Raw genomic sequence first — 23,558 nt, 5'->3', positions numbered from 1 at the left:
CCTGGCGTAGTCACCGGCCGCACCGACAGCCGCCGCACCGGGCCGCGTTCCCTTCCCGTCCCTTCCCTCCCGCCGGCGAACGCCGCGCGGGCCAGCCCTCCGGCAGCACTTATTAGCGCCCCGGGACTCCCCGTCCTCGCCGGCCGGCGGAGGCCCGCGGTCCGGGAGGCGGCGGCAGCAGCGGCGGCTCTCCGGGCGGAGGGCCGCCTGCGGTGCCCGGGACTCTGCGGCTGGCGGGGAGTTCGCCGGTGCATGGGCGGGGAGGCCCCGCCGCCGCCGGCCATGACATGAGCGGAGCGCGGCGCCCTGCCTAGAGCCGCCCCGCGGAGCCGCCGGCAGCCATGGTGAGTGCGGGCGGGGAGCGGCGGGGCTGGGGGGCTCCGCTGCGCTCCGGCGGGGCCTGCGGCCTGTCCCGGGCCTGCCAGCCCTTGGAGCTGCCCCGGGCACGGGGACCGGGCGGCCGGGGCCTGCTGCGGGGAGGTGCCCGGGCAGCGTGCCGGCCGGACCCGAGGGGCCTGCGGGTGCTCGGGGCGGTCTTCACCCCCGGAGCCGCCGTGGTAACAAATCTCAAAAAGCCGTGAAGGCAGAAATTCTTCATGGGAGCGTCTGTGCCAGAGGGTGTTGAGAATTGCAGATTTTCTGCAGTGCCAGCCGTGGACTTGGCCTGTTCGCCTCCAATTTAGCCTTGGATAAGCTGCAGAAATGACCTGGATTCCTTTCCGTGCAGAGCGTTATTTAATTCTGCTGTAGATAGCGGTCTCCAGCCGCCTTCCAGCAGCGGGGGTTGCAGCTGTGTGCAAATCTACTGAGAGATACAGAGCTGAGATACAGCGTGCTTTGATTTGCACAATCTTTTTTCTCTTGGTAAGAAGCTAGAGAAGACATCTGCAGTCCGTTGGGTGCACACACAGCCAGGCTTGCGGGGCTGGTAGGTGGAAATGTGTTTTCAGGGGATCGTGATGTCGCTCACTGTTGCCATGCCAAGCGCTGGCAGTGGTGTGCTAATAACAGCTGCTCTTCTTATTTTTCCTGTGTTTTACCTGCAGGGAAACCTTATATCCCCAAGCTTACTGGGTTGACAAAGGGAAGCCACAAACAGGTACTTTCCAGCTGGTCAGTAAGTAGAGATGTGTTTGGCAGCCCTGGATCTTCTCAGGGAAAACTGCCTCCTGTCCTGTCTCACCCAGAGAGTCCCCCTGGGCAAAGGCAGTAGTTACTGATCTAGTTTTCAACAGCTTTCTAGCTTATGCTGTCTTAAATAATGTAGGATCAGGCCTTGCACCCCTTTGGGAAGTTGGGATCTTGGTTTGCAGTTGTGAATTTCTTCACCCAAGAGCAGAAATAATCACATCTGCACATTGTTTGCTGTGTTCCTGGTACCATCTGTTGGTAGTTTATTGAAACCTTGCTATCTGTAGCCTGTTTAAGTTGAATTTCATTGGTCTATTTGAGAGGCTTTGCTACTCCTTGTGTCTGCTGGGGTGGGACATGATCTCCTCAATAAATACACATAGCAACCAGATACTGCTAGGTCTGCATGCACCTTGATCAGTTGGAGGGATGCACCTGTCTGCTCAGGACAGACTGCCAAATGTCACCGGTGTTCCTGAGTTTAGCTTTGGCCAAAGCTACAACAAAGGGTGATATTCTTGAGGTGGATTCTTTGTAGTGAATACCCCTGGTTCATGAAGATTAACAAATACTATAGTGAAGTTCGGTGAATTTGGTGGATCAGTGGTATAGAGCAAACTGGAGCTCTGCATGTGGCAAGAGGTTACAGAGTTTTGTGCTTCAGGTTGTGCGCTCATAATTGCAGATGGCACAAGGGCTTCTTAGTTTTTCCCTTGCCTTCATACAGATATGTACATTTAGCCTCCTGAATTACACCTAATTTTCTTTTTTTCCTTGACCATCCAATATTTGGTTCAGCTGCAAACTGAGTATTGGCTTTGGAAGTTCTGAAGCAGTCATTGGGTTATCCTGCAGAATTTACTGTTGTAACTCATCATGTGACTGCTGTGCAAGATTTTCCTTATGTTCCCATTTCCTTGGAGCTTACAGATGGATGTGTTCTGCTGCTAGTGTACTCTCCTTCCTGGAAACAGTTGGAAAAATGTGAAGATAAGGTGCTGTAAGGCCTACTGGGAACAAATAAAACGTAATTAAACTCTGCTGTCAAAGATACAGACTTGTGGAAGCAGATTTTATTAGTTGAAGTCAAATTGGGTTGATATGGGAGTAAGTAATGGGAACAGTAATGAGTTAGATCTTGATTAAGTGAGAAGGAATATTGAGAACAACAAATTGTAAAGTCAGAGCACCCATCAAGGCAGGAGGGGAAGCAGTGATGTGCAGCGTGCTCAGAAACTGTGCATGTGTTGTAGAACCAGTGCCGGTTCGGTGTGCTTAGATGCCACTTGTGGCTCACAAATCTTATGCCACCATTAAAAATGTATTTAGTTTCACAGGAAGCTCAAATCGTTCTTTTGCATTCTGAGGCATTTGTAAAGAGCACCCCGGCTGCGTCGAGCTTTCTGGTTGTCGTACAACGTGTGGTGGTTATTGCATGCTTGTGGCATGTCAGACTAATGCACGTTGCACGTCTACTAAATAGTTCTAGTACAGCACCCAGTTTGTGGCTTTCTGTGAAAAAGATGCTTTAGTGTTGATTATATGATATTTTTGTAGAAAAAATAGAGTATTTTACAATACAGGCTTCTCAAGTGGATTTCTGTGGAGTCAAGTAAACCTCTAAACATGTAGTAACTAGCTCCAACTTGTGCACTCAGGTGGCACTCCTCAAGCTTTTCTTTAATAGAGCAGAAGGTATTAATACGGTTTCCTCTTCAACTTCTGGGATCCTTCCAGGTGATTTAAGTGAACAGCTTCAAAATAAATATTGTTGGTGGAACTAGTCCTTGAGTGCATTTGTGTTTGCGTCCAAATAAGCTATGCGTTTGTCTCATCACTTGTTCTTTCACCTTTTTTATGCTTCCACTATCAAAGATGGCCCACCTCTGAAGCCGTCAGCACTCAGTTACAATCTCCTGAGCCTTATCAGTCACCTGGCAAGTGCAATCGTAACTCCCATGTGAGGCTGGAAGTCAGGTGATTACTTCCGAGCAAATTTATTCTTCAGTTATCTGGGATTTGTGTCCTCCCAGCAACTAGAAGAACAGCTTAGGAAAAGGGACTTCTTCCAGGAGATGCTGTTGTGTTAAGGAGCAGATTTAAAGCTGAAGTCAACCCTTCAGTTAGAGAACTGCAAACAGGCTTCTCAAACATGTTTGCTTTAGTTACAAAACAAGTCGCTCTTCTTTCAGGTTATCATTAGGCCACATAAACCTGTAGGAAAGCAGGAAGCAGACAATAGAAGCAGCAGCAGATCCAAAGAAGCTTCTGTCCCTATTCTGCCTGAAGCAAATACAGCTTGCAAAAATGGAAGCAGGCAGTGGGCGTGTGTAGCTTGAATCTTTCTAAGTTTTCTACAGCAGCATTCTAATTTTTATTTTATAGCCCCTATTATCACCTTTGAATTTTTTTTATAGCAGTAAATGGTGTCATTTTTCTTATGCTTAAAGCTTTCTTTGGAGACCTGATGATGGTTTAAGTCTTCCATTTGCTAAGGAATGAAGTATATCTGGATTGCGGTGTATCTAGCCAGGTATTGCTGGTGTGCCATAGGTTATTCTGGCACTCTTGGTTACCAAGGAGCTTGCTACTGATTTACTGAAATAGCTCACATTTATTATGTATGTCAGCAGAGCTGAGCTGGTGGCACTGAGACTGGATCAGGTCTGTGAGCTTGTCCCATGTTGTGGGACCACTCCTGACGTCCCCTGTGCGGGTGGCTGAGGACATTGTCATGGCGGGAGGCAGCAGCTTCTTGCTTTCGCAAAACCCCCTGCCTGGCCGTCCCGTTGTGCCAGAGACGCATAAATCACCTTTGCGCTGCTGCTGCCTGGTCCTGGAGCAGGTGCCATGTGGGGGTGGGTGTCTGGCCATAGCAAAAGATGGAGCAGAAGGTGGTGAAGCTGAGCGCGCTGCCTTGCTGCAGCAGGCAGGACAGGCAGCGCTCGCGCATGGTGGGGTGGCCTCAGCCTGATTTTTGAGATGAGGAGGGGGCTGGAGCGGGTTGTCCCCTCCACCAGGCAGCGCCTGTTCTGACGCTGCTGGCTGACGTGCGGCGTCAAAACTAGACTGCTGTGGTGTAGTGGTCTGAAGTTCTGTTGGCTTTCTGTATATCCCCTTAAAGGACGTAGTTTAAAAATAAAAGTAAACCCTTTTAAAAACCATTCTGACTCACTCTACTGAGTAGAGAAACAAGAGAATAGGAACTTTGAAGTTCTAGCCTCGGCTCCGACATTTGGCTTCCGTTTTCGGCCGAGTCACGTAATTTTCTGTGCCTCTGTATTATCCCCCCCTTTATTAAATTGTGGAACGAGAGTTGAGACTTAATGCTGGTGTTTCACGTGTTTACCAGTTGTGCAGCCCTGCCTGCTGTGACACCCTCGGCAGTGCCAGCTGACCTGGGTGGCCCCGGTGATGGCTGAGCCTGCGTGTCCCTTCTGGCGGGGTTAGAAGAAAAGGAATTGGAACTGAGTTTGTAGCAGGGACGCTGGTCTCCAGCGTGACTGTTCAGGATGCTTCCTCCAGAATGAAAGCTTTTTCTCTGAAGAAAATAGCTAATTTAGCAGAATGGTTATAGATAGTACCTTTCAGGATCTATAATAGTGACAGTACCTGTGCCATATTTCAAAGACCTTGGCAGCTAAATCAGGCTGCACTGTCTCCAGTTGGACTAAAAGGCAAAAATTGTTGAGCCTCAAGGTTCACTAGACTAGCTTGAAAAACCGCTTTCTGCTAGGCGATGATCATGGCAATCCATTGATAGGCCAGTGTTGGTTATTATGATTATTTTTGTAGAAAAGCATTAAATCTGGCATGTGCTACTAAGCTCATGCAGTGGGGTTCAGCACTGTGAGATCGCTCAGTGCGCGGATACCTGAGAGCTCCAAGGAATTTGGGTTCTGTTTGGTTATTATAATGCATGTTAGTAAGTGCTGCCATTTAGATCAGGGAGAAGGAGCTGCTATTAGTGTTATTTTATTTCTTTAACGGGTGTTAGTACATGCAAAGTAGAAAAAAAATAATGTAGCTTTTATGTGTATAAGTTGATACCTGTCTGGTAGAATAACGTGTCCTAAGATCCTCCCAAATCATTATCCTTTGTCAGTCAGCTGTTCTGTTAGTGAACTCTATTTGTATTTGGGTCACTGCTGCCTTGGCCTTCTCTGCATCCCAGGTGTTAACGTGGCAATCTTCTACTTTCAGAGAAAAAAAAGTTTGCCAGCTTTGTTTTGTCAAACTAAAATGCTTAGAATACCATTTATAGAGGTAAAGTGCGTAGCATGTGCCTGTTCTCTGGTGAAGGTCTGGTTGTTCCAACAAAAGTGTAAATGTTAACAGTTTGGTAGAGGAAAAGCAATTGGCTCTTTCCTGTACCGCTGATGATGGTCAAGTTGCTTTACTCATCCAGGCAGCCCCGGGGGTTTGTTTTACATCAGAAAGGGAGCGGGTCCCCTGGTGAGAGCCCCTGGAAGGTCAGGATGGCTGCAGCTTCTCCAAGCCCAGGCTCAGGAGCGCCTACAGTTTACAAAAGGTGTTTCTGCAGTGAAGCAACTTTTTTTCAATCTTACCTTCTCCCCCGCCCCCCATTTTATTCCTTTCTCGACCCATGTTTCTGTTTTCTCTTTACAATCAGAATATGAAGCTTTTGCTTTACCTGAAGCATTTCAGGCTCTTTTAGCAACATCAGAAATGCCTTACTTTTTTTTTTCCCCCCCCTAATCTTCCCTGATCCCTCACCTGTGGGGATCATGCCCAGGATTACATTTCTTTTACCATTTTCAGCACTTTGCATTTCATGCACCAGATTATCTTTTATTTGTGTCAGCATCTCCAAGTTTGTGGCTTGGTCTTCAAATCTCTGTGTGTATTTTTAGTAGTTTGATTTAATATTTTATTACAGCTTTAATTGCAGCATGAATTTCTTCCCAAGAGGGATTTTTGTGATTCTTTTGGTTCCCTCTTTTGAGAAAGGAGCGTACTCATCTGTTTTGTATACTGGCTTGTCAGGATGCCAAAGTCAGCATTGAATGCAGGAGATGCAGCCTTCGAGAGGAAAAGCTGTTGTGTTTGGTTGGTTTTTTTCCTTACAAGAGATGATGATTTTTTTCTGAAAAAATCTGTATTGTGCTTGGTTGATTCTCTCCTGCTTCAATGGGTGAAAACAGAGCAGATTTCTTCTTTGTTATCGTACAACTAGTCCTTTTCCTTGGCACTGAGGGCAGTTGCTTCCACTGAAGTTTGTCCAAATGGTTGATTTCCTGTGGTTGAAGAACAGTGTGTTTAAAATCAAAGTCTGGAAGGGAGACAGTAGAGAGAGCTACTCTGTAGCGGCTGGGTTTGTTGTTGTCCCTCCTTACCATTGCCCAGTTCCTTTGCTTATAGGGAGAAAATTGGATTTTCTCCAATTCCTTGGCTACCTTTTTGCGAATGTGAAGAAAGAAAAAAAAAAAGAGAGGAGAGAGGTGGATGGTGCGATCCATAGCTTATAATGTCTGATGGGCAGGTGCTGAGGAGTGAGGCTGTTCCTGCCCCATCCACATCTGCCGCTGAAGGCTGCACCAGCTGCTCCTCCGACCCCACAAGCAACCCAGGAGACCAGAAGCAGCTGTTTTTGTGATGGGGAAAAGCTGCTCTGCAGCAGCTTGCTGCAGAGTTTCAGCTTCTTTTTCGTGTTTCCTGTTGCTGCTTGATGAAGTGGATTGGGTTGGCCAAAGCCCAGTTGTGTGTCCTATGTCGGCCCATCAGAGCCCCCTGGTTCCAGGAGGAACAGCCCTCGACCTTCCCCAGTGGCAGCACTTGATGGTACCCTGGAGCTGCAGGACATGCAAGGGTGAGAAGACAACTGCTGTTGTGAAATACCCCAAAGTGCAGAAGCATTGCAGATACTAACATCTTGTTTTGCTTTAAGTGGACTGGGTGTTCTTCCTGCATGTGCTGTCCTTCGGAAACATTTAAAATTAAGAAAAAAAAAAAAGTCTTGCAGAGTTATTCCTATGTAAGTGTCATCCATGGTAGCTTCATTATACACTCTTAAATGCCCAACACAATTTTTACTGCTTTTGCCAGGAATTAAACTTTCAATACCACAGTCTTTTATTTCTTCTCTTTGATAGGGAGTGACTATTTTACAAAATATTGTGGTTTTGTGTATTGTAATCATCCCTTCTTGGAAATCAACTCTGTCTGGGGTAATATATTGGGCAAGGTATAACCCTTCTCCCAAGATTGCCATAAACCTTGCATTGATGTCACATTGTGTAGTCTGGTGTTGGGAGAGTTGTTCTCCAAGGTAATGGGCTTAATCCTGGCAGGAGGAGATGTTGGGGAACAACCTGGAAAATAAGCAGCTGGGATGTGTCAAACCTTCAGCAGCCTTTGCCTTTCTGTAGATGGAGCTGCATCTGAATAGAAGTGCCACTTTAAGAATTATGCTGAATAATTGTTTTCTTCTTACATTCACTTTCTTTTTTGCTTGTCCTAGTGCTTTCCATTTCGAGCTCTGCATATGTGCATTATTTCAGAGACTCCTTAAGTTAGGATTGCAAACAACTGCAATTCAGAGCATTTGTCCGGGTATTATTGTGAGTTGTCTGGAGGTTGAGATAAATAAGGGCTTATTTTTGGCTTTGCAGACAGTGAAGTATTTAAGAAGTGTTTTTAAAAGTCTGTTAATGCATCTTGGATGGCTTAGTGCTGATATGCAAGCATGCCAGGTTTATGACTCCTGTCACTTATGCATCTTTTTTTCTAGTCTCCTCTCTGGTCCAAGGAGCTGCCGCATTTGAAGGAGTGGTGAGGACCGAGCTTTTTAGCATTTTTTAAGTGCCAAACATCCATCTGTCAGAGCAAGAATAGTGTTCTGTGTAGGAAGACTTGGTTAAAACTTGAAGATAGGTGTATTTTTTTAAAGCTGCTTTCAACTAAAAAAGCCATGCTTTGTACTTTTTGTATGTTCATTTTACACACAATTGCTCATCTATTTACTGTTCTGGACCTTAACATCTGAGGTTTTTTTATTCCTCATGTGTACCCTCCTGCCTTAACATACTTGTGTCCAAAATACTACAGTCTTGGGATCTTTTTCCCACCCGCCTCTTTAAAACTCAAGTTATTTCACCTAAAATGGCAGGGGAAGTGTTATCTCAAAATGAATGTTGCATGCATTTGTTTGGTCCAGCCTTGTGGTCCCATTTGTGCAAGCCTCGATTTGCTTATGCAAAGAAAAGGGAAGTGATTTGTACCCTGTGCCTGTGGTCCCCGAGCTCCTGCATGAGCATCGCCCTACAAAAAAGGACGGGATCTCCCTCTGCGGTGTCACAGGTGAGGTGAGAGCACAGACCCAAACACTGAGATGTAAATTTCTAGACTTCACTGGAAGAGTTAATGTTACTTTTGTACTCTGCGAGAGAAACAGAGTCACCTTGTGGTATTTTAGCATCTGGAAGGCGGCACGTGCCCAACCAGCCACTGTTGACATTTGATCAACCTTGTGCAGTGTCCATCTGAAGAGGGTACTGTGACTTTATGGCTTTTTTCCCTAATAACACCTAAACTGAAAATTTGGTGGTGGCTGAAAAAGTGGTGAACAGCAGCTGAGAACTATCTGAACTGAGTGTCTCCTGAGAAAGCCCAATGACTGTAGCTGGATTGTCAAATTTAAGTCATAAGTCCAAAAGTGACTTTGATGCCACCTGTACCCGCCTGGGAGCCCTGTGCTATGTCCACATGCAGTCAGATGATGCAGAACAGCAATCTTGAGGACTCTGCTTTGGATGCTTCTGTGCATCTCATCTGTATGTCATCGTTTTAGCAACTACTTGTTTGGGGAAATAATGCGTTGCTAAGTCTTTTCCAGCAGCTAAACCACAATAAATCTATCGGCAAGTCGTTGCCATGTGACCCTCTGTCTTCCCTGGGTGGTGGGGGCCTATAAATTGCTTGTGTTCATCCTTGGTGAAAGCCTGGCTTGTAGCAGCGCTGTCTAAATCTTGTTTTGCTTATGCCAGCTTGCTATGATTATTTTATTTCTTGGTGGGTTTCTAAGAGAATTTCTGGCTGTTGAATTTTAATGCTCTATGCTTACTGTGTTTCTGTGTAATGAACATCTTTTGTAAACGGTAAAGCAAATGTGAAATGCTTCGTGGATGACAGACTGGCTGCTGGACTTGTGCTGATTAAGAGTTATCGGTTTAGAAAGAATCAGACTTAGACACTTGAGCCTGTTAGTCAAAGTTCAGCCTTAAAACATGAAGCCTGGTTAACTGAACCTGCCCGTACAAGAAGATTTAAGAAATAAGATCTCTTAGGTATTCAAAAAGGTGCCCGATTACTTGCGTAGCAGGCAGTGTTTACAGGTAAGATGATCTCTTTATCCTGTTTGAGAAATCAGATTATCACTGCTGGCTTTCCATAGCCTCTTCTGTGCAGTAGTGTTCAGCCTGTGGTCATTTTCAGTCCTTAGCTGATGTTTCAATAAAATACATTGATTCCTGAAGTGCAGCCTGGGGTTTCCAAAGCGATGAGCTGTGCAGGCAGAAGGGCCTGGAGCAGCTCTGGACGTCAGCTCCACCACAGCAGGGAGATGGAGAGCAGCATAGTACCTTCATTCCTCTGCCAGTAGCCTCAAGGTAGAACAGTAATTCATTACGTTTATAGTAGATGTTTTTTTCTTAAATTGTGGTATAACAGAAATGAGTTTGCAAAAATCTGCATCTCATTAGTGAGCTGCCAAAGTTATGGCCCATGAAACAAATGACCCAGATGACGGGTTGTATTGTGTGGCCAGGAGATGTCTTGAAATGGCACCAGGAGCTTGAGCTTGTTCTCAAAGCACAGAGTGAAGCTGACTCTAGTTTCAGTTCATTAAACCACAAAAACATCTCTGAAATGCAATGCGGAAACTGAGAATAAAGACAGAGCCACGTCTTGATAGCATCAGCAGCGCGCTGGCAGGGAGCACATATGCTGCAGGGTCTGTGCGCTGTCTCCTGGTTTAAGACCTCTGTGTCAGTTATGCTGGTAAGGAGACCCTGGGAATAAGAGTGAAACCCCAGACTTCTGATATTATTAGTTGGAAATGATTAAATGTGGGAAGTAACACTGCCTTTGAGCTGCACAGCTCTGCCTCTCGGTCATGTGCATTCATGCTTTCTAGGAGATGTGTGCGATGTCGTACAACTCTTTTAAAAAATACTTCATAATTCTGCTTTTGTTGCTAAAAATACTATGCTTCAGTTCTTTCGTGAACTTTAGTGCATAGAATGACCCAAGGCTGCTCCAGGGGTTCACTGAAGTGGTGATAGTATCTGTGCTTTGCTGACAACTACAAAAGGAAAGGCTTTTTATGACCCACACAAGTAGGCTTGAAATGAACCACCATCTTTCTGAGAGCGTAATTACTAATTTATGTGTTCATTATCATGTTATGTTAGGGATTGGGCAGGGAGGGGCTCTGAAAGACACCCTAGTGTCATTCTCAAATGAGTAAATTACTACCTTAGTACCTATGCATGTCAGGTATGTCTATTATTAAATTAGCCTTGATTGAATTCCTTTAAAAATTATCTACAATACTGAAAAAAAAAAAAACCAAACAAACAGAAGGAAGAAAGTTCAGCAGCTAAAGTGTAGTGGTTTGAATTTGTATGTGTACACCTGTACTGTTAAGTAACCATGCACGATTGGAAGCAGAAAGCTCTGAGGTAGAAGAGTGTGATTTAGGAAAGGCAGGGTGATGCTGAGTTATTTTATACCAGCAGCTGCCATTGTGGTGCGTGCATGATTTTTCTTTTCTTAATCCTGTGCACTGGCTTGTTGGTGGCATTATAGCAATTCCTGCTGGAAACACTTAAGACAAAAGGGTTTCACGTTGTGTGTTCTCCTGCAGTCCCTGCTCTGCTGGAAAAGTTGCCCATTACGAGCACAGGCTGGTAGATGTATCTGATACTCATTTTAGCAGAGCTGGGTAAAATGCGATAAGATCCAAACCTTGATAACCAGGAGGAGGCTGAATTGTTCCAGGCTGTGTGTCTTGCACTGGTGATGGTAGGAGACATAGTGGGTAGGAAGGGAGTGGAGAAGCAGGCTCAAAAAAATTAGGAAGCTGGAAAAATACCTATATTTGCTATCAATAAATGGTATAGGGAGGCTTTATGGGCTGGTAGGTCTGAGATAGTGTGAAAAGTGCTTCAGGTATTGAAGGAAGGATGGAACAAGAGTGAGGATCTGAATTAGAAACATGATGCGGTGCAGAGGGGTGGTAAATAACAGCTTCCTAACAGAAAGAGATCCTGTACTCTTTATTTAAAGAGACGTTGCAGGAGGCTTTAGAACTGTGGCAAGGGCTTTTGCAGTTCAACAGTGCAGGTGTTTTTCCTACTTGTCACTGAAGGAGGTGTTTTTAAGGTTCAGCTTGTGTGGTGTAAAATCCATCCTTCCACATCAGAGGAAGGTGTTCCAGCGCTGCTTGAAGTCGCATTGGAAACGTTGCAGCTGCAATCAACATCTTACTAAAAAAGGCTTTGTAGAGGGATTACCTTAATTTTGTCTTGCGGTGATATCCATTTCCAAACACATTAGAAAAAAAATCAACAGGCATAACTCTCCTTTTACAGTCGTCATCAGCCTGAGTTGCCATATTTAGAGCATCGTTTGTATGATCGATACTCGGACCAAGCTGTTAATAGCAAACATTAAAAGGTTAACAGCTTGTGCCTTTATGGCATAGCATTAGAGAAAAGCTTTTCTCTAAAAGAAACAATTGCTTTAGAGAATGTAAAATGAAGTAAAAAGATAGGAAGGGAACTCTAAATGAGAGCACTTCTGGAGAAAATGGAAATAGCTTTATAAAGCACTTTCATATCTCCCAGAATGATCAGGTAGTTTTTTAAGGGGAGGAGATGGTGTCTTTGGTTTAATGCAAACTAAAATTAGTGTTGTATATTCTATTAAAGTATATGTGCAATGTCTAAATTGCAATCCAAAAATCATTCCTCTATTATTTGCCAGAGTTGGATGAGTAATTCATCCTACCCAAATGCTTTAGTCATAGGCTACAGGCTAAACTGAACTTGTTATGGAGCCCTGGTTTAAGCAGCAAGGTACAAAGATTTTGCTTCTCTAGAGCCTTATTGAGGTGCAGTGAACTGCAGTTTGAACAGCTTAAAATATAGGAAGTTAGCAGCTATTAGTATTTTTCCTTAATTAACAGGACTCAGTTAATGGCTTATACATCTTAAAATGTAATTGCATTATAGCCTTGAAGTCAGCTGTTTTTGTAGAGCCTCCTTTTGATACTTGGGTGGATGGAGAATGTCTTTGAGTTTGCAAGTTCTTGGTAGCAAATCTCATCATTTCTGTCCAAATAGGAAGCTGTAGTCTCAGCTGTGAATCTGTCATTGTTCTGGTCGTATGAAACTGCTATTAAAGGTTGGAGTCCATAGATAAATGGTATGAGTAAGCAGCTACGTGCCTCTAGTTTGATAACTGTTAATGAAACACCTTTAGCAAATTTAATAAGGCAAAAATGGCATAGATTGACAGTGGCTCTCCCACCCTGATCCGCATCAAGTCACGCTCATCAGGCAGGACAACTCCAGAAGCAGCAGACTTGGGACAGACCTGGCACCCAGTCCACGTGGTGCGGACCCGACGCAGCACAGCAGCAGGTAACAGCTCCTGTTTTGGGGAGAATCACCTGTAACTCATCTCCCGGAGATGGCCTCTTGGAAACAATTTCTAGGTCGAGGTGTGGGTGTCCTACTGGCACACAGGAATCTGTAGCTGTTTGCACAATCATTTAGACCTCTTGCTTACTTCTGTGCATCGCTGACTTATTCACCTACCCAAGCTGTGACTGAGGATTTCATCTGTGGCCAGAGGAACTGCTGGAACAGCAGCTGAGATCCTCCCTGCAGGTCCGAGCTCAACCCGAGCGTTTGGGCAATGGGAAGGAGTGGAGCTAGTGTGGATGGTGGCGTGTCAAATTGTACCTTGACTGCTTTTAGTGAATTGGAAAGGTTTTCATGGAGCTTTTGCTCCCATTACCTGCTGTGCAAATGGGATTCATAGAACTGAGTATTTTTTACTTAAATGGCTGACAGAAGAGAGCAAACAGCATTTCCTGGCAGTTTGATCCAGTCCTGAGTAGCCTGAGACATTGGGGATGGAGTGGTCAGATTTTACAGCTTGTGAAAATAAGTGGGAAGTACTTCGTGTTTAATAGTTGAATATTTTGTAACTGCCAGCCCTCACACAGAAACTCTGTAGTTAAATTCTGCTAATGATGGTCCAGACTTCATGACTTTCCTTGAAAACCTTTAAAAATGGAATTTGCATGTGACCCAAATGGCTGAATTTCAGATCAGACAAAGTGAAGTGAGTGCTGCTGGCTCTGAATGCCCGTGGGGTTTGATCTTGTCCCGACTGTGCAGGACTGAGGCAGCTGTTAATGTCCACGTGTTGTTGCTCAGTACCAGGATTTGTTGGCATTTCTCTTTGCAGACCCTGGTGATACTTTCCAGTTCTCTTGTTAAATTCAGAGTAAACACTGAGCCCCAGTAGAAAGCAAGCTGCATATTAACATGAGCAATAATACTGAGGTAGAGCTGGAAATATTACAGCTGCAGGTCCTACAAACAGCTCTACTTTTTTATAGCCTTACTAGATAATCTACTTTCTGGGGTGTCTGGATATAGGTACAGCGAATTTCCTCTGCAGGTCTCCAACAGCATGTGTCCTTTTTATCTCAATGACCCTGTTATCCTTTGCTTGGAAGGCTGCTGATCACCACATGTTCCAGGAACAGTTAACTTGAGTAACACCCAAAGGTATAAGCAAATGCAGAACGCAGCTCTCCACCTTTTTGAGTCCTACCAAAAGCTAGAAGGAGGTGCACTTGGTGCAGCCATCAGATGGCACCTGGAGGAAGAGCTGGGATGGTCTCTTGTTCCCAGAGCCCATCATGGGCTGGGTTTTGATTACTTCAGACAATCTGTGCTACTCCACCTTCCTTTGGCCCAACTTCTGGAACAGCCAGGAGAAGACAAATAGATGAAAACAATCTTGGTGGTCACACTGTTTCTTTCTGCTCAAGCTGGCCTTTGATTCTGACCAGCCTGGGCTTTTTACATGAAATGCTTGTGTTGTGCTCTCTATTTTCTCTTTTGCTTTTGACACATTGAACATTGTGATGATGGTGTTTTTATATAAAAGGTTGTGTTCCCAGGAGTAGACACTGTCATCTTCAAAATCACAGTGCCAAGGCAGTGTTGTCAGTGGAGGACATCAGATGTTCAAGATTTATGAGAACTCTGCAATTCATTTCCAAAAGTAGGAAATAAATCTTGAATCTTGGAAAAAATGACTTAGCTACTCTTCCTAAAGCAGGATTGAATTCACCATCTGAAAATGACTGAGTGCTGCCATTCCTGTGTGAAGAGCCAACACCTCTCTGAACTGAGGTGATCTTGAACTTGGCTGGTGGAGGGGTGGAATGGGAGAACAGTGCTGCTTATGGGGGAATTTACATGAAATTGATCTGCCCAGTGTTTGGAAAATCCCCTGTGGGGATTTGGTGTCAGAAACTGCTGATGAGACTGAACTCCATGTGGAGCAGCAGAGAAGTAAACTACAGGGATTTACGAAAATGTTGGATATGTGTGTCTGGATCTAGTTGGGAGGAACTTGCAACGATGTCCAATGTCCCAGAAATAAATGCATAGAAATGGCAGTGTGGCTGTACCCTAATGTCATTAAGGACTACGCTTAATTTAATTTTTTTTTTAAGGTAAAGCTCTTGTCCAGAGTGTTGCTTTTATCTGGGAAATGGTGACTGGCAGGAGGAGCCCCTTCCATGGCTGAAGGGCTGTATTTGAGGGGAAGTCTACAGTGCAAGGGACTGTTTGCAGAGACCGTGTATAAATGGATTAAAGAGGTGATAATGGGTGCTTGATCTTGGTTAAGCTGGCAAAGTGGCTTTGATTTGATTGTAGGTTATTTTAAGCCAATTTCGCACTAACAATGAGTCTTGCTAAAATAGTCCTTGCTTGCTAGTACAGGTCTGAAAAAAAAAAAGGGGGGGGGGAGGTGTGGAGGACAGGGGGAAGATAGGCTGAAGTTCAGTATGCCTTGCTGAGTAATTGAAAATGCGTGATGTCCGACAGAGCATCCATTTCCAACTGTTTGGAGAGCAGAGCTGAGTTTGTCTTCCTGTGCTGTTGCGTTGAGCTGTCGGTTCTCCTGGGGGGTGGATCCAGGCCCCGGGCTGTTTGGGGAGGGCCTGAGGGTCTCCTGGTGCTTGGCCCTGTGCTGGTCCTTGGGGAACCTGCTGGACGTGGAAACGGGAGCTGGCAGAAGCCTGTAGTGGTTCTGCAAGTTGTCTCATTTGCTCACCTCTTCGCAGAAGATTGCCAGTCATGGGTTTTGTTTCTGGTTTTATTTTTTAGAGGTAGAACTTTCAGTTTTCTTTAATGGCTTACTTTGTTTCTGTGCTGAGGAAGGTCAGGGCTTGAATCTTAATGCATTTATTATTGATAGCATGCGTTGCAAACATTAGAGGAATGACTAATGGCATGGTCTGTACCGGAGCAGCACTGGTTTTTAAGGCAATCCATTACCAGGCTTAGACCACTCTGCTTGCGAGGCTGAGCTCAGCGGTGAGCTCTTACTAGAATAAAATCATCCCAACTCCAGAGACTTGCAAAACTCTAGTGACCTTGCAACAACTGTATACTAATTCTGATAATTTTTTTAAGAGCTTACAAACACTGAGCTATAACTGGCGAATTCCAATAATAACAGCTAAATTTAGGGATGGTGGCATGTTCTTCTGGAATCCAATTGCAAAATAGTTGTATATTGTTTTTCAAAGTGCTGGAAATTCCTTAATCTTTCAAGCTGCTACTTCCTGAGCACCTTTGGTGTTGCAGGTGGCAGCATGGCACAGTGTGGCACCCAGGCAAAGATAACAAGAGGTGTCAGGAGTCTTCTCAGAGTTCATGTTCCCCATGCTATTGCTGCATTTATTGTCTCTAAACATCTAAGAGCATCTTCACTTGAATTTGCTGTCTTTGTGAGAATTACTTGACAAGGACGAGCTAACTTAAAATTACTAAATGACACTAGAGAGAGAGGGAAAAAAAAAAAAAGCAACTTTCTCATGTTGCTTTTGTTAGTTAATGCAGCTGAGCAAGTGGCCCTTCAGGTCCAAAGCCTTCACTTGCAGTGGACAAATCTAGTTGCTACTCAGCACCAATGAGCTGTTTAAATTCCAGATCATTTTGCCCGCCACCTGGACTTCATGTTCTTGTTGGTTTTTAGGTGCATCTGTGACAGGAATGACACCAACCTCCTGAGTGCAAGTCAGAGTGAAAGTTGGTTTTAACTCTTTCCTTTAAATGTCATTCCCAGGCATCTGAAGAGGCCTCGCTACGGGCTTTGGAGAGTCTCATGACAGAGTTTTTCCACAATTGCACAACGAATGAGCGGAAACGTGAGATAGGTGAGTTCATGCCACTTCTCAAGGGTGGTCCCCTTTGCTTTCTGCTGCCTGCAGACCTTGGTGGAGGTGACGTGCTTTTGTTAAACAAATACAGTGGATGAAAGTGCTCCATCTGATACCAAACCGTCATCTTAGCCCCTCCTGCTTGAACTTTAAGGCTTATGCAGTTTGGGTTTTGGAGATCCCACGGCAAGTTCTATAGATAATTAATAGGTCAGTAACTGTCTACTGCTGTGAGTGTGGAGATGCAGGTTTTTATCAAGGGTAGCAAGTTGGTTAGGGTAGGAGAAGGATGTTACATTTTTCTGTGTGTACATTGTGGAATTGCATGTCCTGGAAAATCTCAACTTTCTGCCTAGAGATGGAGCATGGACTTAGATTTGTTCAGCATTAAGAAGGGAAAGCAGAAGACTCTCCTAGTTATTGCAAAATGACAAGTAGGAATAAACAGTGGTTTCATTTTGGCTGATGTTATTACTTAATGTCCTTCTGAGAACCAGGAGAGATCTTAGCAGTGCTCCAGGTTGGCTTCTTGCATTCATGGCTAATGGCTGTAAACTGGCACTTTGTTTTTATTCTCTAACTTCTGCCATCTCTAACTTCAGTGCCAAACGTATGGTCAGCATGAAAGACTTCTAGAAATCTAGTAAAATAAAGAATAAGCAACCAGGCAAGTTTGTTTATTTGTGTTATGGAGATCTCCTGCTGTGGAAAAGGTAGAAGCCTTTGACATCCTCTGTTTTCCTGCTTAAGTTCCAGGAAATAAACCAATCGATTAAGGCTTAAATTAGATAAGCCTGTAAAACAGTCCTTGCAGCTTTTCCCTTTGCCACATTTGGTATGTAGTCACTTGATGTGAGATGACCAAACCCTGTACCAGACTGTTTGGAGAGGTTTTGGGTATGCTGGCCTACAACAAAGTCGATGGCTCGTGGAGCAATTGCATTAAAAGGGGTGATTTATAACCTGCATGTGATCTGAAGTACTCCTAGTCTTTCATAGTGACCTGGTATCTCAACATTTGGCTTTTATAGATAAAACGGTAATGCTTGCAATGCAATTTTTGTGTGATTTATTTTAATATTAAGCTACTAGTTGAGTATAGTATTTATGTCAAAACTGTATTCTAAAATGACATGCCTGTTTTGTTTTCATTAAAGCCTATTGTTAGATTACTTTAAATATTTTAGAGTGTGATTTTATTATTTTTTTCTCTCCTCCAGGTTGAGTCATTCGCTGAACATGGGGTTCCTTCCATGCTCAGTGTGTTATTGTGCTGTCAGTATACATTTTTATTGATTTGTTTACAGCTTAAAAATTTTAATGTGATTTTTTTAATACTTTATTTTTTTCAGAGGAGCTTTTAAATAACTTTGCCCAGCAGATAGGAGCCTGGAGGTTCTGCCTCTATTTCCTGTCAAGTACAAGAAACGACTATGTGATGATGTACAGTCTGACTGTGTTTGAGGTAAGATGTGTACTGTTGCCTGCTCAGTGCATTTTCTGTTCGGTGCAGTTCTATATGGCAATCGATTTTATTTGAAAATGTTTGTCTAAAATGGCAGTCTAGTAAGTACAGTGATAAAAGATGCTTTTATTGCTCTCTACTAGAGAGGTTGCTTAATGGCAGGCTGAGAGTAGGAGAATATGAATCTTTATACACAAATTGAAGAATTAATTTCCTGGCATCTCTAAGTACATATTACCTACAGTTTCAAGGGCTGCTTGAATTTTCTGCACAATGCTTTTAAGAGTGTTATTGCTTTTATACTGTTTATATGGTCAGAACTATGTGCATGATTACCTGATACTAGCTACTGGAAACTTTAATGCTAAGAGGGAAGACAAAGTTGCTTTTATTTTTCTGATGTCTCATGGTTGTGGTCAATGCTATTGAACTACATCCCACAAGCTTATGTGCTAGTTGTAGAGGTAAAGTCTCTTTTAGAAGACCACATCCCACTCTTCACCTATTTATAAAAGAACAAAGTTATGGTTAAAAGCCTAAATATTGATTTGTGTATCTACTAGAAGAAACAGAAGTATTTTGTGAACAGCTCTGTTTTATCAACAATTTCTCAGTGACCAGTGCGGTGTCTTTCCCTGAGGACGTTCTGTTCACTTTATTTATCTTGGGTTGTGTGAGAAATCTGGACTCTATCTGCAAACTGAATCTGGTGTGCCATCTTCTCAGAAGGGGTAATCATGGCAAACGATATGGGAGTTGTTCCCTGCTCTGGGCATGGATGTCACACAGCAGTAGCCTGCAATAATTAAACTGATTTTCATGAAAACATGCTTGATTAATAAACCTTTGCTTCCCTGGAGGGGGGGAAAAGGTAGTACTGAAAAAATAATTGTGCCCAGAACTAAGCAGAACGAAGAAGTCACTGTCCAAGTGTAAAGTGAGGCATGTGAGTCCACAGCTCAGCTGAGAGATTAGGATCTCTCCACTGAGGAGCTTGAATTTCTGAAGTTAGCTGCTGTAGTTCCGGGCACTCATAGCTGTACTCTGTCGTAGTCTGCAACTTCATCAACCTTGAACTTCTCTGAGTACTGAATGTCAGTAAAAGTGTGTGTATAAACACAAGGATTGTTCCCAAAACTAGCCTTTCAGGTAGCTGTAGAGAGTGATGAGGTCTCCCCTCAGCCTCGACTGCTGAGCAGTTAGAGCATCTTAAATTTCAGCTCTTTGCCCCACAAGCCTGTGTCACAGCTCTAAGAAAAGAGAAACATCATCTGTTTAACCTGCTAATACCTGCTTGTTTCCTTATCTACAGGTCTGCCTGTGGCAGCAGAGAAGGTTGAGCTACATCAGGTGTAGATGTTTAAGTTTTTTAACTGCCCAGGCTTGGACAGCAAGAGGCCTGGCTAGATTTGACAGCTACAGCGTTTTCCCTGCCTGTGCATCGCGGCAGGTGCTGGGGCATGAGGTGGAGCAGCTCTGCCTGGTGCTGTGTCCCTGCGTTACGTGTCTACATTCTCTCACTGTTTAACTTCAGCGCAGCATGTCTGAGATGAGCTGATTTGGGAGGTCTGTTTCTTTTCCAGAACCTAATCAATAAGATGTGGCTTGGGGTCCCGTCTCAAGACAAAATGGAGATCCGCAGCTGCCTGCCCAAGCTCCTTCTAGCTCAGCATAAAACTTTGCCTTACTTCATCAGGAACAAACTCTGCAAAGTCATTGTGGATATTGGCCGGCAAGACTGGCCAATGTTCTACCATGACTTTTTCACGAACATCTTGCAGGTAAGAAGGTTCTAATGGGAAAACTTGGCTTCATTCACGGAGAGACATTATTTTGTTTCTTTGAGTAGTGACTTCCCTTAAAGGTTAAATAATTACATGAAAAACAAAGTTGCTTCTTAAATTCCTTTTCTTTAATTTTGTAAATGACCCTAAGCTTCCTACATGTTACATTTCTTTCTAATGTTACAAGTTTTTTGACAAAGCAACAATACTAGGCAACAAGTATCAACTGCACTTTGACTTCTGAATATTTAGGAGCAGTTGTTGTAGGGGTTGTGTGTTCTTTAAAGAAAAAAAAGTCAGTAAAACTATGCATGCGTCACTAGATGATTCTCAAAAGTGAAGTTTCTGAATATGGCTGTTGAAGGTTTTTCACCTGAAAGCCAGAGATACCCTAAATTTTTTGGCACCTAATTGTGTAAAGTCACTAATGGAATGGTGTTGGGGTGTTTAAGAGGGCTCCTGCAGGAAGATGAGTGTGTGTTTGAGGATCCTGGCTGAGATGGTGCCACTAGTTTGAATGTTGGTTGTAATTCTGTATCTCCACAGTGAAGCCTGAGCTGAAGTGCTGCACAGTCTTTTTCTGCTGACATAATTATATGGTTTTGGATGCAGCTGTGCCCACAGACAAACCACAAGGCAGTTAAAAAAAAAAAAATCAAAGTCCCTGAGTGTCAGGAGTTTACTTGTTAAGGCACATGGCTCTAGTATTAATTGCAAAATTAAAAAAAAGCGAACTTGGCATACAGAGCTTGTTACTAACTGGTGTAATCTCTTTTCAGATAGCTTTTTTTTTTTGTAATCATGTAGTGCAACATGCTGCAATTTTTTCCTGAATTGTGAATTTGACAATAAGTACTCTGAGACAACTGTCTACACTACAGATTTGACTTTCATTTCATTTGCGTCTGAATTTCTGAGCTTCTACTTGCTTTTATAGCACTTTGGAGGTTATCTTTAGTGATTGCAGAGCCCACTTTTGGTATCTATTTTTCCTTAAGCCTCTCTTCGTGAACGCAGCTTCAGAGGGAAATGTTCCTGTCAATTTTTATAGCAGACACCTTCCAAAAATGTTCAGAGAAAGTGGGGAAAAAGCCACTAATACTGAACTTCAAGACTTCAAAATAAAGAAGAGTACCACAGGAGCAGAATGTTTTTCTTTTGGAGTTGCAGATGAGTCTTCTCTCCAGACTTTCTTCTGAGATAATTTGAAGGAACTATTTGATTCTTTAGCATTAATTTGTATCCCAGTACTCTAAGTAGTCTTAAACTTCTACTGAATCATTTGAGGGATGGAGGAGAAAAGTAACTTGGGCTACTGTATTGTCATTATGGAAACCAATAATTTTATGTAGAAAGTGCTACTTTTTTAGAGGTATGAAATTTGTTTAACGTTACTGAAGTGCCAGGACATGGTATTGCTAAACTTCTTCATGTTGTCAGAAAATATTCTGAGAGATATTGAGTGTCTTTGCAACTTGATAACAAATTATGTATTTTCTTTTTTGTCTATCTGCTTATATGCCATCGTGTTTCCTTTCCGAAAACAAGCATACATCTAGACTAAGAGCTTTTCGATGGGCTTTTCCCCCCAATGTGTTTCACCAAACTGTGTAGCCTTAGCAGTGTTAACTCAATGTTTTTCTAGTTTGGTGGGTCAAGGAGATTAGGACTGAAGTCAGCCTGTGTTACAGAATTTGACTTTAAGGATTACTTGTAGTAACTGTGATTGGCTTTAGGCTTTTTCTCCCGGAGGGAGTAGTGCATAAATTGTGTTGGATGTTCCAGGTCAACAGAGAAGAGAAGCAATGAATTTTAGCTGAAAATAAATCTTTGTCCCACTTGAATGTGTCTTTAATATCCCAGTGGCTAATGTAGGCAAAAATCATTGCTTGTTCTGATCCTGTTCCTCCACAGTCTGTCTATGGTGGAAGTCACTCTTTTTAGGGTAAATATGATTCCCAGTTTGAGATGCAATACAGATGCAAGGAGAGGTATCCCTTAGCTGTGCTCCTGTCTCATCCAATATTGGCTGTGGCTCTTTGTGTGGGAAGGGATGAGCTTTTTAACGGGAAACTGCTCAGCTGATGGTGTGGGCTCCCGAGCTGAGCAGGGCTGCAGCAGCAGCCCCGTTACGTGGTGAAACCGCTGGGGCAGTTCTGAGAAGTGATGATGTCAGCAGAAAGCAGTAAACAGAAGGAACAAATGGTTACTGGTAAACATGCTGGAACAGAGAACGCGTGCAGTGACATTATGAAAGCTCTCTTGAAACCCCAAGGATTCCCATGGTACGTGAACTGTTGCAACATCGTTGATTAATGTCTCAGGAAATTGAATATTTGCAGTTCTCTTCCCTCAACACACAGCGCTGCAAACTGTGGGAACTGATACTCCTTCCGTCTTGAAGCGCTTCTAAACTGCTAATAGTGTTACTAACCCCCTGTTTGTCAGCTAATGGCTTTGCAGAATGTTGTCATCACATGTTGAATTCATGTGTTTTCCTCTCAGTTAATTCAGTCTCCTGTGACCACTCCTCTGGGACTGATCATGTTGAAAACTACTTCGGAAGAACTGGCATGTCCACGGGAAGATCTTAGCGTAGCCCGGAAAGAAGAGCTACGCAAGCTGCTCCTAGACCAGGTGCAAACGGTGCTTGGGCTCCTCACAGGTACGAGTTACTGCACTAGCAGCATTGAAACAAACGTACTGCTTCACCATCCCTGGGATGCCAGCGAGCTGCATGTTCCTGGTTCAGGGAAGCAGCGTGTGGGTGATAGAGTGGCTGCTCCTGCGGTCTGAACACTCAAATCTACCCTTAGGCATTTGGGTCAGTTTACTGTGAAACAGGCTTGTGTAGCAGAACAGCTGTTCAGCTGTGTGTGTGTCCCTCTTCAGGAAGAGGGATTGAGACTGTGTATCAGCACTTGGTAATTTCTTTGGGCTCCCTAAGAGAAGACAACGTTCCTTGTCGAAGCACTAAAGATGTGTTCTAAGGAAGTTTTCTTGCAGTCTCCAGTGTGTTAGGCCAGTCTGTCTTTTAGCAGACTGTTCTGAAAAATATCTCTTTGGCCAGGTATTTTGGAGAGCATCTGGGACAAACACAGCGTTACTGCTGCCACTCCACCACCATCCCCAACTTCAGGAGAAAGTGGTAAGGATGGCTAAAGCTACAAGATGATATTTCCATGTACTTAAACTTGTAATATTGGGCATAGATTCCTTCGTTTACTGTCTAACTTCTTGTAATAACCCTTTCCTAGAGCTTTTCATAGGTCAACAAATTTCTGATCAAAAAGACAAAGCTTACATGAAAAAGCAATTTCCACTGTGGGGGATGCTCCAGTGAAAGTGCCACCTCGTTGAAAAGTGCACACATGGCTTCCATTGTCCTCAGATGGCAAAAAGCTTTCTGAAGTGTCAATGCAAAATGCTCTAACATCAGTGAGCTGGCATTGTCCTTTATGAATTTCAGCTGTAAATGCCAGAGTGGAGCAAAACTGAAGCCTTAACTAAAAAAATGTGGCTAGGACTTTGTATATATTTATTGCAAAAGTTTGGTTTCTACCTATTCTTAAGGGTTTTTTTGTGTGGGTGCTTATCTGATCTAAGCTCATTTACATATCTATTTCTTAGTTACCTTCAAAATAGAAGATGTAGTTCTGTGGTCCTTGTACTTGGT

General features: G+C 43.6%; 1 protein-coding gene across 3 annotated transcripts in view; it reads left to right on the top strand.

Annotated features, from left to right (window-relative positions):
- XPO6 (exportin 6) overlaps nt 1-23,558 on the top strand; it is a 52,616-nt gene continuing 29,058 nt past the window's right edge. For all 3 annotated transcript variants that reach the window (XM_065645297.1, XM_065645296.1, XM_065645295.1), the window contains exons 1-6: nt 1-344; nt 16,540-16,630; nt 17,986-18,098; nt 19,682-19,879; nt 22,388-22,547; nt 22,953-23,030. In XM_065645297.1, coding sequence (XP_065501369.1) covers nt 342-344; nt 16,540-16,630; nt 17,986-18,098; nt 19,682-19,879; nt 22,388-22,547; nt 22,953-23,030 — 643 coding nt within the window. In that variant the 5' untranslated portion in view covers nt 1-341. The remainder of the gene's footprint in view (nt 345-16,539; nt 16,631-17,985; nt 18,099-19,681; nt 19,880-22,387; nt 22,548-22,952; nt 23,031-23,558) is intronic.

Source organism: Caloenas nicobarica, chromosome 14 (genome assembly GCF_036013445.1).
Source record: "Caloenas nicobarica isolate bCalNic1 chromosome 14, bCalNic1.hap1, whole genome shotgun sequence".
Taxonomy (NCBI): Eukaryota; Metazoa; Chordata; class Aves; order Columbiformes; family Columbidae; genus Caloenas; species Caloenas nicobarica.
Note: the sequence above shows the minus strand (reverse complement) of the source record. Positions and strands in the feature narration are given on the sequence as shown.